This window comes from Thamnophis elegans, chromosome 17 (assembly GCF_009769535.1).
Source record: "Thamnophis elegans isolate rThaEle1 chromosome 17, rThaEle1.pri, whole genome shotgun sequence".
Lineage (NCBI taxonomy): Eukaryota > Metazoa > Chordata > Lepidosauria > Squamata > Colubridae > Thamnophis > Thamnophis elegans.
This window is the reverse complement of record NC_045557.1, coordinates 1,239,741-1,257,035: the sequence shown is the minus strand read 5'-3', so window position 1 is coordinate 1,257,035 and position 17,295 is coordinate 1,239,741. Positions and strand designations below refer to the sequence as shown.

Sequence of the window (17,295 nt, the reverse complement as noted above, 5' to 3'; positions counted from 1 at the left end):
CTTTGGGGTGGGTGGGTGCAAGAGAACAGAACAGAGTTGGACGCTGGGACCCCCCCACACACACACCTTTTCCGCCCCAGAAATCAGTCCTGGAGCAGAGATGCCCCTAGTGGACTGTTGGCAGAACTGCAACGGGGAGAGATTCCATCCCCCTGGATTCAGAACAAAAATGACTGAACAAATCTACCCCCTTTTGTTAGAGAGAGAAAAGGCTCCTTTGTCGTTTGGGGAGGGACGGAGCCCGCTTGACAGGGGAGGGTCTTTTGGGGTCCTGGAACAGCTTCCTGGTTCTCTGCCCCCTTTCCAGCTTGTGGCTGGGGTCTGGGAGACCCTGGTGCTCTCTGATGGGGTGGAAAGATGGGGCCTGAAGGCATCGGCCCATTTTGATCGTGGGGGTGGAGGGGGCTGGGGTCAGCAGATGTAGAGAGTTCAGGGCTGTTCAGGAGCCTTGGGATCATCCCGCAGCCATCATCCCTTGGGCTGGCAAACCCCCCCCTCAACTCTTCTCTCCCCCCCCCCAAATCGGTGCAGAGGAGGGACCCGCCAGGCGCTGCGGCCTCTGACCTGCCGGGCGTCGGGAGGGAGGGGGCCCTGGCAGGCTTTGTCTGAGGCTGAAAGGTGCCCCTTTCAGGGCGAGGAAGGAGGGGGGGCACTTTGTTCTCCTTCCTGGGAAAAGCGGAGCACGAGGGGTCACCGCAAGCGAGGGGGTTGCCTGGGAAAAGGCCGGAGGCTCCCAGGCGCAGAATGCAGGAGGGGCTCCCTGGCTTTGCCATGGCAATGGAGGGGGGGGGCTTGATGGAGCGCTTGGGCCCACCTGGCTGGGAGGAGCTGCAGCCGGTCAGGGCAGCCAAAGGGTCTTTGCTGTTGTTGGGTGGGGGTGGGTGGGCCGGTGGGGGGATTGGGGGTGGCCTCCTTGATTGAAAGCTGCCAGGAATTTCCGAGGCCTGGCACCCCCAATCCTGCAGGTCCAGACCCCTTTGGAAAGACCCCAGCCTGGACTCCAGGGGTCCCAATTCCACCCTCCCCTCCCATCATGGGCATCCCAGGGAACAGCAGGCCCTTTGGGGTTCCTGCTCTGGAGCCTTGAAAAAGTGGGATGGGGATTGGATGGGGGGGAGATGAATTCCCCCTGTTCCAGGAGAGACAGATGGAGAGATGGGTGGGAGAGACTGGCAAGGCGAGGGGGGCACCAACTGGGCACGGGGGGGGGGGTGAGGCGAGGAGAAAGGACGGAGGCAGAAGACCTGGAAAAAGCTTTAATGAGGCGGAATCGGGGTGGGATTGAAGGCACCTTCACAAACGTTACAGGCTTCGGGCTAAAAGGAAAGGAGACCATGTGGGGTGAGGGCTGATCTTGCGCCAGGCCTTCAGTGGGTCTCTGCAGGAAGATTTCTCTGCTGCTTTGGTGGTTCAGCACGAGGAGCAGCGCAAACCGGCCAGGAACAAAGAGGAGGGGGCAGCAGGGACACCTGAAGGGAAGCCCCCTTGTCCCACCGAGGAGGGGAGAGGCTCCAGCTTGTAGGGAGCCACGTCTTGACCCCGGATTCCACAGTTAATCAGCCAAACAAGGCCGGCCTCTGTACCCCTCCTCCAAGGGGGCAAAGGGGGGAGGGGGTCTCCGAAGGGGAGAGGTTGCTTCAGCCCTCCCCCTTCCAGCCAGGGTAGAAAGGCCATTCTGAGGGGCTTTGTTAGCCTGGTGGCTGAGGGGGGCCTCTGAGCACGGAGGGAGAAGAGGGGCCAGGCAGTGGGGAAGGCTGCCATTGTGCTGCAGGGCAGGGATGCCCCTGGGCCGTCCGGTCTGCCCCCCCCCCCCCCCGTCGTCGTGTCTGGCGCTGCCCGGAGGCCTCTCACTTGCGGCGGTAGGTCCTCGTGCAGACGACGTTGTTGGCCTTCATGGTCTGAGAAGGGAGAGGAGGAGTTGAGGGGGGAGCGGGGGGGGCTCTTGCCCTCTTGCCGGCTGGGGAGCAAAGGGGCTGAAAGGGGGGGAGGAGGGGCGAGGGGATCTGCCCCCCCAATCTGCACCTTGGGAGAACTGCAGAGTTTGGACTTTCTGTGTCCCTGCCTCCCTCAGGAGGGAAAAGGGCTCTGTGGGGGGGGGAGGCTTTCCCTGCAGCCCCCACCTCCTCTGCCATCTGGGGCGGGAGGGGGGGGTTGAGAAGGGGCAGCCCAGGCATGGACGTTGCATTCTGTCTCACAGAGCCCAATCCTGGCATAGGTCTGGGCTTGAGGCCAACGAGAAAGAAGGCTGGGGGGGGGGGGGCCACAACCGCAGTGCCAAGCGAGAAGAAACGGTGGGTGGGGGGGGTTCCTCACCAGAATGAGCTCCCCATCGTTGGTCAGTTCCCGGGACCAGCTGGTTTTGGGCCCTTCTCCTTCCAGCAGCTTCTGCTCACACACAATCTTGTTGCTGTTCTCCCACTCGGCCAAACTCTGGGGAGTCAGGAAAGAAAGTGGGGCCCCCTCCCCCGGTGAGCAAAGGGACTCCTGAGGCCAAGGAAGGCACGCAGCCCCCCCCCCCTCTCACTCCTTGGTCACCCGGCAGGCGGCCGGCAGAAGGAGGGGGCATCCATACGCCTGGGGTCTCTTCCCCCTTTTCAGGGCAACTCATCCATCACTGGGGAGGGAGGGCTGGACGAGAGGGAGGGGCAGCCGGAGGGCATTGAAAGGCCACAGGAGACAAACCCCCCACACTGCAGTGATGTCCTTGTCTGCTTGGGGGGGGGGGAGCACAGAGATGCCTCTTCGTGGGTGGAGATGCAGAAAGGATTGGGAAAATGGGGGAGGGCCCTTTCTCCCTCTCCCCCTGGCCTTTCTGCCCCCATTTTGCAGGGCCAGCAGCTGCCCACCTTTTGCTGCAGCCGGTCCAGCTAAGGAGACAGCTGGGGAGGGGCCATGCTTGGGGGAAGGGGGGCCATCAGGAAAGCCAGCGGCCCCTTGGGGAGGGGCGGCCTCTGTGCATCTGGGGGCCCCTCCTGCATAGTCAAGGGAGGGGCCGTCTCCCCCAGCAGAAAGGTCCACGGACACCCCCCCCCCGGCCACGGTCCCCCCTCCCTCCTGCCCCTCACCTTGCAAGGCCTCCCGTCCACCGTCTGCTCCTCAAACTCCTTCCCGACCTCAAAGTGGATCTCTGTGGTGCGCACGGGGGTGGAGGTCTTGATCTTGAAGGAGGATCCCTCTTGCTTGATCTCCACCTCTGACTTGGAGGCCGCAGCCGTCGCCAACTGTCGGCGTATTATGTTGACCCCTGGAAGGAGACGGGGGGCCGAGATGAGCCATTCCCCGAGGGACCCTGGCTGAGACGTGGCCCCTGGGTGGAAGTGGGGGGGGGCAGCGTCTCCTTCCTGGGGTGAAACCTGATCCCCCCCCCCCAGACGGAATCTGGGATCCCCGGTGAAGGTTGGAGCTGCTCTCCTGCCCTGGATCCTGCCCACCCTGAGTCCGGCTGGCCAGGGAGGGGGACAGGGGGCTTCTCCTCCATTGAACCCTCAGGATTTTGCCCACTGGAGTCTGGAGGCCAGCTGACCTCCACCGACTCAGCCCTGGCTCAGGATCCAGGGCCCAGAATTCACCCTTCTCTCCACTGCTCGCCAGTCACACCCGTTCAAATGGGGCTTCTCTTCACTCCTGCTGGATGCCTTCACAGCTGGCTCAATTTGCAAGGGACACACCCGGATCTCCAATGGGGGGGGGGACGTTTTGTAATGACCCCTCCCCCCTCCGCATGTGCACATTCCTGCGTGTCTCTTTGCAGGGCAACATTTGCTGATGCTACAATGAACCTGCTCGTCTCTCCGATGCTTCTTACTTCGTTCTTTGACTTTTTCTTTCTTTCTTAAAACACACACACACACACACACACAGACACACACACACACAGACACACAGAGACACCTGCAGATGAGGGCCTTCAGCCAGGTTGAAGGGGCGGAGGATGAGGCAATGGCGGACTTGGGGGTGAGGAGGGACATTGTCATGTTTCTGAAAAAAAGACTCATCAATAAATTGCACAGCCTTGCTCAGTCTTGATAGCTTTCCAAGGTAGGAGCTAAATTGTGCAAGGGGCAGAAGAGGCAGGAAGGCTCCTCCGTGGGGGAACTGAGGCACTGGCTCCCAGGCAGCCTTGGTGTAAACCAGGGGACTCCAACCTTTGCCAACCTGTGGACTTCAACTCCCAGAATTCCCCAGCCAGCCAAGTCAGGTGGATTCCCCTCCCCTGGATTGGCTCCCGCTGCTTTCTTTTGTTTGCCTATGAGGTCAGATTTTCCAAGAGGTCTGGATCCAATCAGCGCCGCCCGCAGCTGAAGCTTCCCTGCTTGTTCTGGACCTCTCCGCTCCCTCTGCTTTCTTTTCCCGCCCCATCACTGGAATGAGAGCCTCCCCCTGAGGGAGCAAAAAGCGGGGAGCAGAAGGGCCCCAAGGAGCCTCACCCTTTGGAAGCAGAGATGGGGCCAGCTCCCATTTGGCCCGCGTGGAAAAACGTGTCACATGGCTGGTGGAGTCAGCCGGCTGCCACGTTTCTCTTGGTGGGCACAACCCCAAGACGTGGGCACAAAGGGCCGCTTGGCGAGGGAAGAGGCCAGGGCCCAAGAGGAAGAGGACAAAGGGCTCTGCAAGGGACGTGTGTCCATGGGGTGGGGTGTGATCTCAAGGAAGGGGGAGAGGACAGCATGGCGGTGGGGCTGGTGGGGCCCCTCAGGAAGCCGGCCATTCCGGGGGGCCTCACAGCTTTCAGGGACATCTCAGTGGCATCAACCATAGAGCAGGATTAGGGCCCCAAAGGCCTAGATGCTAGATGGGCCACCGAGATAGACTGCCTCTAGGGCTGGAGGATTCCCTTCGCTCTTCCCCCAAGCAGCTCCAGGTCAGACTTGCCTTGCCGCTTCCTCAAGAGGAAGATGGCTCTTGATGCCCTTCTACCCCCTTCCTCTTGGATCAGGCAACCTACCCCCCCCAAAGAACCCGGGCCCTGGCTCCTAAGGGGCCCAGTTCCCTGCCAGTCCGTGAGCCCCATGAGCCCCCCCTCTTCAGCACAGATTAACTAAGGCCCACCTGAATTCTATCCGGCCTCACCTCCTCCCTCCGCCCAGCATCAAATGATCCCCATCTGGGAGGCAGGAGACGGAATGAAACGGGGAAGAGGAAACCGGAGGATTTGATATTTATCCTGAGCGATGCTTTCCCCAAGCTGGAAGGAATTTGCAACCCCCCCCCCCCCGTCCCGTCTCCCCCTGCTTTGGAAAGGGAAAAGGGGAGGGGGCAGCTCTTCAGCTAGAGGAGCCAAGAGCCAGCAGACCTCCCCCAGAAAGGAGAGGGGCTTGGAAGCAGCCCTCTCCCCCAGCTTTCCTAGCTGGAGATGAATGGGTGGGTGGGCTCCAGCTTGCCTGGAAAAGGTGGCGGTTTTTCCCCAGTTGAAGGAGGGAGGAGGGGAGGCAAGAGGGGAGGGGAGGGGAGGCTGAGGAAGGTGTGTGTGTGTGGATTTTCCATCCTGGCTGCTCTCCGCAGGGGCCTCCGAGGACTCTCCGAGTCAGGGAAGGACCGGACAGAGCCACCGCTGGGTGGCTGAATCGTTGCCCCGGGAGACCCCAGCTTCCCCTCCCGCTTCGGCCTCCGCAGAGGGGCAAATCCCCAAGAAGCGCTGCTGGAAAGGACGCCGCCTTCTGCCTCGCCTCCAACCCTCGGAATAGGAGGGGGGGGATCTTGAAGGCTCGCCTGGGGTCTCCCAGGGAGGAACCGGCGCTGCTGAGGGGCCAGACGGGGACGGGAGCCGGGGCTCGACTCGGGTCGGGCTCTGGGGCCCCGGGGGAGGAAAGAGGCCGGAGGAGCCGTCCTGAGAGGGCTGGGCCCCCGGTCTCCCTCGCTCTCCCCCCCCCCGAACCCCCCAGCCCGCACGGAGCAACCGCCTCTCCCCCGACGGAGTCTCCTTGTCCTGGCTCGGGGTTTGGAGAGCGGGGGCGGCTTCCCCGTCTCCTTCCTCCTCTGCGAGGCCCCCGGTCCCTTCAGCCCCCCGTGCGCAGCCCTGCGCTATCCCCGGCCGGCCCTGCCGCTCACCGTGCTCCTTCAACAGCTCATCGAACAACTCCGAGGCGAATATCTTCCAGGTGCCGGTGAAGTTGGCCATGGCGGCGGCGGCGGCGGCGGTGGGTCTCTGGTCCGGCACGAGAGGAGCGCGAGCAAAGCTTCTTCGTTGCCGCTGGTGGCTCCGCTGGCGCACCTCGCCTTAAGAGCCGCCCGCCCCGCCCCTGCCCTCCCGAGGAGGAGGAGGAGGAGGAGGAGGAGGAAGGGGTCCCCCGCTCATCTGCGCGCTTCGCCGCCTCTCGGAGTCCTTGCCCGCCGCGTGCCCCAAAAGGCGCTTTCCGGTCCCGGGTCCTGAAGGGGCGCCTCAAAGGGCGCGTTTAGGCGACCCTTAGCCTCTGCGGGGGTGGGTGGGTGGGTGGGTGACAAGTTTGGGACAGGGACCACCACCACCCCCGGCCGATGGAGACCCCTAAGCCCCGCTTGACCAGGTTTTAGGGAACCTGGAAATTCCAGTTGGCTCCTTGCTGGCTTTGAAAGGTTTGGGGGACGGGGGGGGGGGTCTGGAGGGGCCTCAAAGCACTTCAATTCACCAAGAATTTCCTTTGTCTGGGTTGACTGACAATTTCCCCTCGGCCTGGAAACAGGCAATTGATCACAAGCTGGGCTCTTATGGGCTCTCACCGTTATTCTCAATGTCCCTGGTCTTTGATCAAGGAAAGCGAGTGGTAATGAATAGAGTGAGGGACGTGGAGTTCCAGGAAGAACTAAATAGGTTGCCTCTCCAGAGATATCTAAATGACCTGATCTCCCCAAAACAAAGAATAATTTTCTTCAGAGCCAGATTTAACATTCTTCCTTCAGCATTCCTCCAGGGCAGGTATAAGAGAACACCTCTAGCAGAACGCGCATTTGTATATGTGGTAAAGGAGAAGTGGAAGATAATTCACATGTTCTATTACACCGCGAGCTATACAGAGCTTGTAGGTCTGCACATATTCTGCCCTTATTAGAGAGATTGCCAGGGAGGGCAGACCATTTTTATCTAGGCTTCCTCCTCTTCAGGACACTAACCCGGTTCCCACGCATGCAGTGGCAAAGTTCTTGTCCATAAGAAAAAAAATGGCTACAGAAGTATAGTGGTCATCTGGTACCAATTATCTGGACATACCTTTAACAATCTTTGGGCCATTGGATTTACTCCTATACTTAACAGCGTTGTACCCAAGTAAACCAGGGAGTGACCCGAACAATCTGAGAACGTGCATGTTATTTTCCACTTTTAACGTCAATACTTTTTAATTATATCTTAATGTCAGTACTTTTTAACATATTGTAAAAACTAATGTGTATTGCTGGCCTTTGGTCGTAATAAAGATTTACTTACTTACTTACCTTTGCCTGGGGAAACCTCAGCCTCAAGCCAGCTCTGCCCTTCAAGGGGAATTAAAGTGCCCCCCCCACCCCCATTCCGGCACCCCTTCACTTTGAAAAAGAGGCAACCACAGTTATCCATCTATTCCCTTAACTCAATTTATCCCTTGGGGCAGCCGGCCGGCTTCCTGGGTGAGGGATGCTCCTTGCGCATGCTTCCACAGAGGGAGGGAGGGAGGGGGGCAGCATCTTCCCCCCCCCCAGGAGCGGGCCTGCTGGCTTGGCCAGAGGCTGCATCCTGGGCCCTCAGGAGCCAAGCAGGAGAGGAAGGCCCCAAGGTCCCCCAGGGTGGGGGGCAATGCACTGCACTGTGGTGGGGGAGGCATGTAGGGGGAGGCGTGGAGGAAACCCCCCCCCCTCTGCAGAGTGCTTTTCCACTCCAAAAATCCTAGCTTGGCAACCTGTCTTTTGTGTGCAGAAAGTTGGTGGATTATAGGAGGAATTTTCCAAAAGAAAAAAAGTCTACCTCCTGCTATGTTCATCCTCCCCAATGAAACTCAACCCCTCCTGCCTGGGCCTTGTGAGGTGGCGCCCTGTGCAAAAAATAACTGGGGGGGGGGTAGAAAACTCGCCCCAACCTTCCAGGGAGATCTCTGGGGGAAAAACCCTTCCAGCCACTGATCTGAGAATGGAGGAAGGGAACGGAGGGGGGGCACAGCTGCTTTCCAGGCAGCCCCTCCCACTTGTTGGTGCCTGGACCCCTTCCAGGATCAGGAGAGCAAAGGCAGCTCCGGAGACAGAGAGGGGGGGGGCTCAAAAGAAGCCCTGCTGAAGGGGGCCCAACCCGCCCCTCACCCACCCTTCTGCAGGCACCAGCCGTGGGACAAGGGGGATCCCCAGTGCAGGAGGGAGGCTCAGTTCCCCCAGGCAATTCCTCCAGGAAAGCAACATGGCAAATGCCCAGCCACCGTCCAGGGAGGGGCTGCAGATCCCCTTCCCCTCCCTCCCCCCCCCCCGGGTTCAATTTTGGAAAGCCGGAGCACCCAGGAAACGGGGCAGAGCAACCGAGGGGCACCCTTGGGGAGGTCTGTTTCTCAGGAAAGGCTCCTGGGTGGCGTTGCAGGGCAGGAAGGCCGAGGGGGGGAAGGGAGCAAGGGGGCAGAGGAGCAGCCGTGGGCCGGTCAAGCCCTCCTGTTCTCTTTGGGCTGCGGCCGATGTTTGTGCAGTTGGGAAGGAGCGGCTGGGACCCTCGCTGGGCCCTGCAGGGCTTATCCTGCCTCCCCCCCCCCCCCCGGCAAAAGAATGAAGCTGAAAGGGGGTCCCTCCCCTCGTCTTCCAGCACGGCCCCAAGTCCTGCCTGCCCTCCCCCTGCTTAGCCCTTTCCCCGGGGTTTCTCTCCCCACCAGTGTGTGTAATATTTGTCTGTGTGCACTTTGGCAAGGGAAACAAGGAACAGCCTCCTCTCCTTGCTCAGCGCTCTCCCTCCCAAGTAACAGATGCCACGCGTGATTGAGCAACACACACACACACACACACACACACACGTGTAACGGGGGGCCTTAGGCGATTCCCCTCACCCACTTGTAGGACTCTTCCAAAGACCCTCCACTTGCTTCGAAGGTGCCCTTCGTGGGAGCCGAACCCTGCCCAGGTCAAACGGATGCCCTGGAGGGAGCCTGTGCCAGCCCCATGGCCAGCTTCCCCTCCTCCTCCCCAGCTCTGAAAGCAATAAAGCCTCCCCCAGGGGGATGCCCGCAAGGCCTCGCTGCCCCCCCCCGTTCTGCCCCCTGGAGGAGAGAGGCTGGAAGGCCCATCTCTGTGCCTCTGTGACCAGGCCCTTCCGGAGTCATTCAGCCCTTCTGCCTCTGCTTCTGCCATTAAAACACCCGTGCCAGCTGCAGGGGGTTTGGCCTGGAGTTGACCCGACGGTGTTCTAGACAAAACCCAATCCTGCCCAGAGCAGGGGGGGGGGGGAAGGAAGCCACTCAAAGACCCAAAGCTGGGCAGAGGAACCGCAGGCTTTGATGCCCGGCAAAACCTCCAGGGTCTGAAATATGAGGAAGACGGGAGGAGCAGAATCTGTGGCCCTAATTGGCTCCAGGCAGAAATCCGGCCACCTGTGAAACACCAGAGGGGGGCTTGGGTGGTGGGTGGGCCGGAGGGGGTCTTGGTGGCTTCGGTTCAAAGCCGGCTTCCCCGCCGGACTCATCCAGAGAGGGAAATCTGGCCAGTTCCCCAATTCGCTTCCTCCTGCGGATGGAAGTTCCCTGTCCGGGCTGGCCACTTCCTGACCACGCAACCATCAGAGGGAATGCCCCACCCGCCTGGCCCCGCTCTGCCGAGGAGGCCACGAGGCTCCGATTTCTATGGGGCAGGAGAAATGGGGCAGGCCAAGAAGGGGACCAGGACACAGAGGCCAAACAGGGTGGTAGTAGGCAGCTTTTCCTGCTGAGGTGCAGCCCTGAGCAGCCTCCCCCCCCCCCATCAATCCTTTCCCCCAATTCTGCCACTGTTGAGAAAGGAGGGGAGGGGCGTGCAGGGATGATGCCGGGGCCCCCATTCGGCAGGCAGGTGGGAGGGGGACCATGGAGGAGCCACTCGGAGATAGCAAAGCTTGGGAGCCGGTGAGGGAGACTCCTGCCTGGAGTTGAGTCACTCAAGTGTAAGAAGGGGCCACGAGGGGCCAGTGCAAGCCCTAGAGAGAGGCCAGGCTGGGAGGTCACGTTGAAAATGGTTGCTGGGAATTGGGTGGCACATACATGAATTATGATTTATATGTTATTGTTATTGATACTGACTTTTGCAACAGTTTGGCTGTGCCCCCTTCCCCTTTGGGTATGCTTTTGAAGGGACAGCAGCCTCCGTGTCCCCCCCACAACAGCCCACTGGAGGTCCGGCCGGGAGGGAAAGGGGGTGGGCAGCTGGCAGCAGAGAGGGCCAGAACTGCTTCGCCCAGCACTTTCCCCTTCCGTTCCTCTCATTCCCAGCCTCCTCCCTGCCCTTCCCGACCTCCTGGATGCCCAGCCAAGGCAGAGGGGAGCAGGGGGGGCCCTGCAGCTGAGGGTGTGAGGAGGAGGAGGAGGAGGGAGCTGGCTGGCTGGCTGGCCAAGGGCTTAGCCACAGGCCACGAGGGGCAGGAAGGAGACGTCACCCTCTCTTCCTCTCCAGGTGGGCTGGCAGGAGAGGCTGCACCTCTGGAACAGCTGCTGCCTGTGTGTGTGTGTGTGTGTGTGTGTGTGTGTGTGTGTGAGTGAAGCAGCAGGGCAGGGGGCCAGTCTCTCTGGCAGTGGGGGCAAGAGGCCGAACTGAGCCTGCCTGGCGTGGGACCTCGCTGGGCCCTCGGACGCCTGCCAGGTGAGACCAGGTGAGCCACCAGAGGGTGCCTGCTGCCCGACAGGTCTTGGGCCAGGAGGGTGGTCAGCCCTGAGCCTCGGGGGTCCTTGCAAGCAGGTCAGAGACTGGAGGACGAGAGGGAGGCTGGGCTCGTTAGCAGAGGGAGTTCTCCTCGGATGGATGAAGCCAAGAACAAAGTGGCTCCTTCCTCCCGGCCGACGGACGGACCACCAACCCCCATTCTCCAGCTTTTGAGCTTCTCCCGACCGGGGCCCCCTCTTTGCTGCTCCCCGCTTGCCCCGAGAAGCCCCACTTGGGGATCCTGCCACGTGTCTCCCCCCCCCCCCCGCTCCCATCACTGCCACCCTAGAATCCCTCGCCAGCCTTTTGCAGGTGGGAACCAATCCAGCCCACCCACCCATTTCCCAACCCAAGCCCCAGGTGGGGAGGGGGTGCCCACAGGATGCCCAAGCCCCCCCCCCCCCATGGGAGACGCTGGATGGCAGCCAAGGAAGAAGGGGAAGCCATGATGGGTGGCTCATAGGTAGTGGAGGGGGGGGAGAATCCCTCCTGGATATTCCTTGGTTTACCCAGCATTGGGTGAGATGGAACTTCTGAGCTGAATTTCCCCGCTTGGCTCCGGTCTGGGGCCTGGGCAGCCGGAGTCACCTGGAGATGCCCTGCACACCAACCCAGCGTTAACCTACCCCCTCCCCCTCCCCATGAAGGGAGCCCCCTCCCTAATCCCCCGCCTCCCCCGCCCAGATAAAGGCCCCTGGGCAAGGAGATGAAAAGGCTCCGCGTGCAAAGCTCTCCGGTTTCCCGAGCTGAGCAAATTTTCTCATCTTAATGTGATTATGGCAGGGGATTTTTTCCCAGGGTCTGCGAGGAGGCAGGCGCAGACCCTTCCAATTAGGAGGGAAGGAATGTGGGCCCCTTCCTTGCCCTGGAGGGCCGCCCCCCTCCCTCCCCAGTGGCCGCCTGCCCTCCTGGTGCCAGAAAGGGCAAGTCCAAGGCAATGAAGCACCCAGCTCAGGAGCAGTCTATCCCTTCCCGGCAGGGGAAAGTCCAGGAAATTAGTCAGTGCTTAGTGGATCGGCTAAGCCGCCCTTGCCTTAACCTATTGACTAAACAATCCTGGATAAATTCCCTCAAGGCTGAAGGAGGAACATCCATCTCTGGGTCTCCGAGGGGGCCGCGCTGGAGGTACGGGGAGGGTCAATGGGGGGGGGGCCTTCCTGGCCCTGATTGACAGGCACAGAAGAGGCTTTAATGACTGGCCAGCCCTGTAGCCTGGAGGGGAAACCTCTGGTCCAACTGCTTCCAAATTGAGGGCAGACATGAAATCCGTATAGAGCAGCCCCCACCCGCTTTGGGGGCCCTTTCAGTCTCTCTCTGCCCCCCCTCACAAGACATTCCTGCTTTAATGTCCGAAAGAGGAAAGCCGGCTTTTAAGACGGAGTGGGGAGGGCTGGGTTAAAGGAAGAGGCTGGCTCATGTCTCCGGAGGGGGGGGGAGAGATGGAGGGAGGGAGACCCTTTGTAAGTTGGGGTTGACATCTCCCCCCCCCCATTGTCCTCAGCACCATTCCAGGGAGGTTAAAGAAACAGTTGGTGGGATAAATAATAATAATAAAAAAAACCAGAAGGTTGGGGGGGGGGGAGAGAGAAAGTGGGGGGGGGGGTTGAAGAGCAAAGGGAAAGTGTGAGATTTCCAGCTGGGATTGATTTTTAGCCTCCCATCTCTCTGCTTATCTCCATAAACACTCAGCCTCTCTAGGTAATTACAGGGTCTCTGCAGCCCAGCCAGGGAGGGAGTGGCACTCGCTGGGTGGTCTTCCCCCCCCCTGTGAGGGGAGGGCAGGTTCCTGCAGGGCTGGGCGGGCAGGCAGGCACCCGCTCAAAGCCACTCAGCCACCTCCCTGTGGTCAACGGTCCAGTCCAGCTGAGCTGTGGCAAAAGCAGCCGCCTTCACACATGCCAGGGGCCTGGGAGGTACAGACCCCAACCTATCCGGGAGTCCCCAAAGCAGCACCCCAAAGCCTGTGCCCAATGCCAGTCCTGCAGGGGAGGGAAGTGGATTTTACACCCCCCCCTCAAGGCCAGGGACTCCCTGCCAGCTCCCGTCCAAAGGCCTGAAGGTGCCCTGACACGGCCTAGCCCAGCTGTGGGGGGCTTCCCTTAGCAGCTGTCCCGCAATGGCCCAGGGGAGGTGGGGTGAGCCCCAAAGAGAAGGGGGCTTCCGGCCTTTCCCTGCTCCTCTGGCAAGTCGTAACTGCTGCTCCCCAGACTCCCTTGCTCAACAGCTTCCGGGATCCTTTCCGCCTCCTCTCGGGAGCCCAAGGGAAGGCGCTTGGGGGGCACCTGGTTGGCACACGGGGCCTTGGTAGGAGGGAAGGGGCTGCTGCCCTGCAGAGGGGGAGGTCAGTCCACAACCCTCCCCCATGAGGCCTGAAAGGGGAGGGGGAGCTCCCACACTTCTCCTGACCCTGTTAGCCGGTCGTGACCCTGCCTGACCCCCAGCTCCCTTTTCAGCCCCTCTTTTGAGTCCAATTGCCATTAGGCAGGATGAAGGGCTCTTTTCAAAGGCCTGCAGCCCCCCCCCCTCCCGCTAATTCACCCCCTGAGCCCAGCCAGTCCATGTGGCTCCCAGAGGGGGCTGCTGCTTTGGGCCCAGAGAGCCACAGGTCCCCCTCCCCATTCTTTAGAGTTGCCTGGGAGAAGGACCGGCAGGGCTTGGACACAGCCGGCCAGAAGACCGCCCCCCTCCCCCCCCCAGCTATTTGAGGGACTAAGGAAAGAGACGTGCCAATCAATCCCTCGGAGGGCGCAGAGAGCAGAGCTAAAGCTAACAAAGGAATGCCCGGGTGTTATCATAGCCTTATAAACTGCTGTTATGAACATGAATGCTGGCCAAGAGAGACAGCTCCCTCCTCCTCCTTCAGCCTGATCTGCCTGGGGGGTGGGGGTATTGGGCTGCATCCCTAACTGCTGACATGAGGACTTTTGACGGGGGGGGGGCAAAGAAGGGGGGAGAGGAGAGCAAAGGAGGTGGCCACCCACAGAGCCCACTGGATGGGACTCAGGCGAGCAATCCATCACACGCCAGCAACCCCCTCCCTCCCCAGCCGTATCACTCACCTCCCCTTCCTCACTTGGCAGCCTCAAAGAAAGCCGCGCTCCCCCCCTCTTTCAGGCCCACCACGGTCTCCTGCAGAGAGCTGTCAGACCCTCAGCAACCCCCCACCCTGTGGCGGTAAGCAGGTGCAGGAGGGGATCCCTGGAAGAGAACCCGGGGTCTCTGCCCTGCAGCTCACAAGCGGAAGGGAGAAGCTCCTTGCAAAGGAAGAAGGAAGCAGGAGGAAAGACTCTGGGGCACCAGCAGGTGGAGGGAGGAACCCCCCCCCCTGTCTTTCACAGATGCTGGGGGGGGCTCTTTGTTACCCAAAAGCTCCCATCCAGCTGAAGGCAGAGACGGAGCTTTCTGAACCCCTGGTGCAGGCAGCCCCCCCTTCCCACTGGGGGCTGTTGCAGAGAGGAAGAGCAACTTCCATCCACTCGAACAGTATCCTCAGGAGCAAACCCCCCTCCAGCCCAAGGGGGGAAGCCCAGGGTCCAGCCAAGGAGCTCAGAGGCCAGGCCCACCTGAGGGATGCAGGGAGGGGAAGCCTTGTTGTTTTGGGGGAGGCGTTTTTTAATTTCATAAAAACCCGTTACATCCCCCACACCAGGCGCACGAGTTCTGTTGCTGCACCCATCCAGCCCCCCCCCCCACCAACACAAGCCATAAAAACCAGGCGCCCCCCCCCTCCTTCTTCTGACACGGACGGACGGTGTGCCAAGACCGGAAGGCGCCTCTTGACGATTAAAAGTCCCCAGCGCCTGTTGGAGGACCAAACGCTGCCCCTGGAGGCGAAGCGGGAGGCCTCCTTGCGCTCACGGGGCCCCAGGCGGCTGCTGAAGGGGGCAATCCCGAGTGGCCCCTGCAGCCGGGATGCCCCCAACCTTCAAGAGAGGGGAGCAACTCCCGATGCCTTTGAATAAGGCAGCCTCAGCCGCCTGGAGGCCCCAAGGCTCCTTACAAGCCTTCAGCACCGGGGGGCATTGGGAGGGCTGTGCCCAACCGCTCCACCGGCTGAGGAAGCCCTCTGTGGTTGTGGCCCCGCTCCTGCTCCCTCCCCCATCTCTGGGGAGGCACCAGCCACCCTAGAGCTCCGGCAGGCAAGCAGGGCTTCCCCCCCCCCCCGCCTCAGGGCTGGATGGGCTCCCAAGAAGCCTGCAAGGAAGACACCGATGTGGGCCTCAGCTGGAGACAATGTAATGGACTCGTCCTTCTCACACCCCCACCCACCCCTCAGGTCAGCTACGCCTTCTTCCCCTCCTCTGCCCCTCCCTCCGAAAGCTTCTGCCGCATCTGCAGCTCTCGCTCCGTCAAGTCCAGGCCAGCTGGCTCTTGGCCAAGGGCCGTCACGTGGTGTCCGGCGGTCCGTCCTGGAGAGGGGAGGTGGCCAAGTGCCTCTCCCACTCCACCTCGATCACCTTGTACAGCTCCATGGTAGCCCTGGCATCTTCGACCGACGAGTGTCCATTGTGACCAACCTGGAGGGAGGGAGGGAGGGAGGGGAAGTCTGAGGGTCAAAGCCCGCCATAGACTCGTTCCCTGGCCACAAGGGCACCCCTTCTCTCCCGCTTCCCACCTGCAGGGCGAACCCTAAGGCAGCCCCTGGCCTTAAGAGAGCCGCCCTCCCAAACGAGCAGCCGGGCTCAGCACCTGGGCAGGTGTGCCCGGCACCTGTTACCTGGATGTCTTGGTGCAGGAGCTGCTTGGTGAGCCGCTTCAGGGAGGCCGACTCATTCTCGGGGAAGCCGGCCTTCCGATTGAGCAGGGGGATTTTTGAGGTGTCCCTGGTCAAGGATTTGGGGTGGAAATATTTGAGGGCTTTGAAGTCGTTGTGGATGGCGTGGCCAATGACAATCTTCCCCGAGAGAAGCTTCAGAATCTGGAAAGGAAGCAGAGGAGGAAGGTCGCTCAGCCCCCGAACTCCCCAGGGGCCTCCTAGCAGAGGCAGGAGGAGACGACGATGCTGATGCCCACAATGCCCAGCCCAGAAGACGCCCCCGGATGGGCACGGAGGGGAGGGGGGCTAGAAAGAGGGTGAAGAGGCTGCGTACCACCCTCACCTCTTTCTGGGCTAGCTTGAAGGGGACGGCGTCTCTCATGTGGTGCTGCCGGATGCCACTCCACCGAGTCCGGTAATTGGTGATGGGGCTCAGGGGACGGATGTACTTATCGTACATCACATCGCCATAATAGCCAACCACGCTGCATCGAGCGAGGTCACTATTGCGCCCGCCGGGCCCCGTGCCCACCATCTCACAGTCAATGGCCACCATTTTGCTGGGCTTGGCGAGCCCCGGCGCATCAGGGAGGCCACTCTTGAATTCGCTCAACAGGTCGACTCGGGGAACGTCCCCCCGGCTGCAGAGGGTCCCGTTGGGCTTCCCGGCACCGCTCCCCGTTTTCCTCGATGACGACGCAGCCGCCGCTGCCGAGGAGCCGGAGGTCCAGGATGTGGGATCCACGGCGCCCGAGCCGGAGGTCTCCTTGGGCGGCATTTTGAGCCTGCAAGGGGGCCGCTCCTCCGGCGAGGGCTTGCCGCCCTCTTTGGCCTCCACCCTCTGCTTCTTCTTGGGCCGGTGGGGCCCCGCGGGGCAGCCGAGGGAGGTGTCCCGCCTGGGTGGGGGCGGCTGGGGGGGCAGCTGCTTCTGCTTGAGGAAGCCCTTCCGCTCCAGGAACTGCCGGCGTTTGACGAAGCGCTGGTGCTTCTTGTTGCCCCCCGCGGGGCCCTTCTGGGCTGGCGGGGGTGGGAGCACCGTCTCCAGGTTGAGCAGGAGGTCCGACATGGCGCCCAGCGGAGGAGGAGGCGGCTCCGGATCAGGCAGGCAGCAGCAGCAGCAGCAGCAGGCGGCTCTCTATAGAGGGCTCCTCCGGCTGCAGGAGGAGGAGGAGGAGACGGGCAGGTCGGCGTGGCTGCCCTGCAAGAGACGGAGGGAGGGAGGGGGGTGAATCCCCGGGAGCCCCTTCCGCCCCTCCCCCCTTGGAAGGGGGCCCCGAGGGGGGGGGAGGGAGGGGGGGGAAAGGCGGGGGGGGGGGGCGCAGCCCGGCGACCCTCTCGGCCTCCTCACCGGCCCCATCGGCACCTGAGCGGTTCCTTCCGGGCGGCGGGGCCGGGGAGGCGATCGGGGCGTGGCTGGCCGGCCAGGCTTCCTCCCCCTCCTCATCCTCCCCCGGCAGGCCCGGCTTTGTGACCGCGGCGGGGCTCCGGAGGCATCACAGCGGCCCCGCCGGGCGCGTCACGGGCGGCTGCGGGACCTGCCTCCCTCCCTCCCTCCCGGAGACCCCGCGCCCACCTGGCACCGCCGCCACGGCACCGCCGACCCGGATGCGGAAGCGCCTCCTCCGCCCCCCAGCGGGGGAACTTCCGGTCACGCCGGAAGTCGATCCGCCGGGCTTCCCCGTAGCTTGGAAACCGCCGCCGCCGCCGCCGCTTGGCCGCAGCCTCGGCCGGATCTCAGG

The 17,295-nt window shown here is 61.9% G+C and overlaps 2 protein-coding genes across 4 annotated transcripts; both read right to left on the bottom strand.

The window, feature by feature from the left end:
* Positions 1 to 1,286: 1,286 nt before the first annotated feature.
* On the bottom strand, positions 1,287 to 6,118 carry CRABP2 (cellular retinoic acid binding protein 2). Its single transcript, XM_032234251.1, has 4 exons — positions 6,049 to 6,118; positions 3,066 to 3,244; positions 2,314 to 2,430; positions 1,287 to 1,898 (listed from the first exon to the last, which is right to left on the bottom strand). Exons 1-4 carry the CDS (start codon positions 6,116 to 6,118, stop codon positions 1,848 to 1,850), a joined length of 417 nt encoding a protein of 138 aa, XP_032090142.1. The 3' UTR covers positions 1,287 to 1,847.
* Positions 6,119 to 14,492: 8,374 nt separating this feature from the next.
* ISG20L2 (interferon stimulated exonuclease gene 20 like 2) lies at positions 14,493 to 17,255 on the bottom strand. 3 transcript variants are annotated; one of them, XM_032233890.1, is made up of 4 exons: positions 16,905 to 17,255; positions 15,900 to 16,754; positions 15,518 to 15,718; positions 14,493 to 15,317 (listed from the first exon to the last, which is right to left on the bottom strand). In XM_032233890.1, the coding sequence occupies exons 2-4, from the start codon at positions 16,620 to 16,622 to the stop codon at positions 15,186 to 15,188; spliced, it is 1,056 nt and encodes a 351-aa protein (XP_032089781.1). In that variant the 5' UTR covers positions 16,623 to 16,754; positions 16,905 to 17,255; the 3' UTR covers positions 14,493 to 15,185. The 3 variants fall into 3 exon arrangements, with proteins under 3 accessions (XP_032089781.1, XP_032089782.1, XP_032089780.1); XM_032233891.1 differs by having other exon boundaries at positions 17,130 to 17,255; XM_032233889.1 differs by having other exon boundaries at positions 15,900 to 17,255.
* Positions 17,256 to 17,295: the final 40 nt, after the last annotated feature.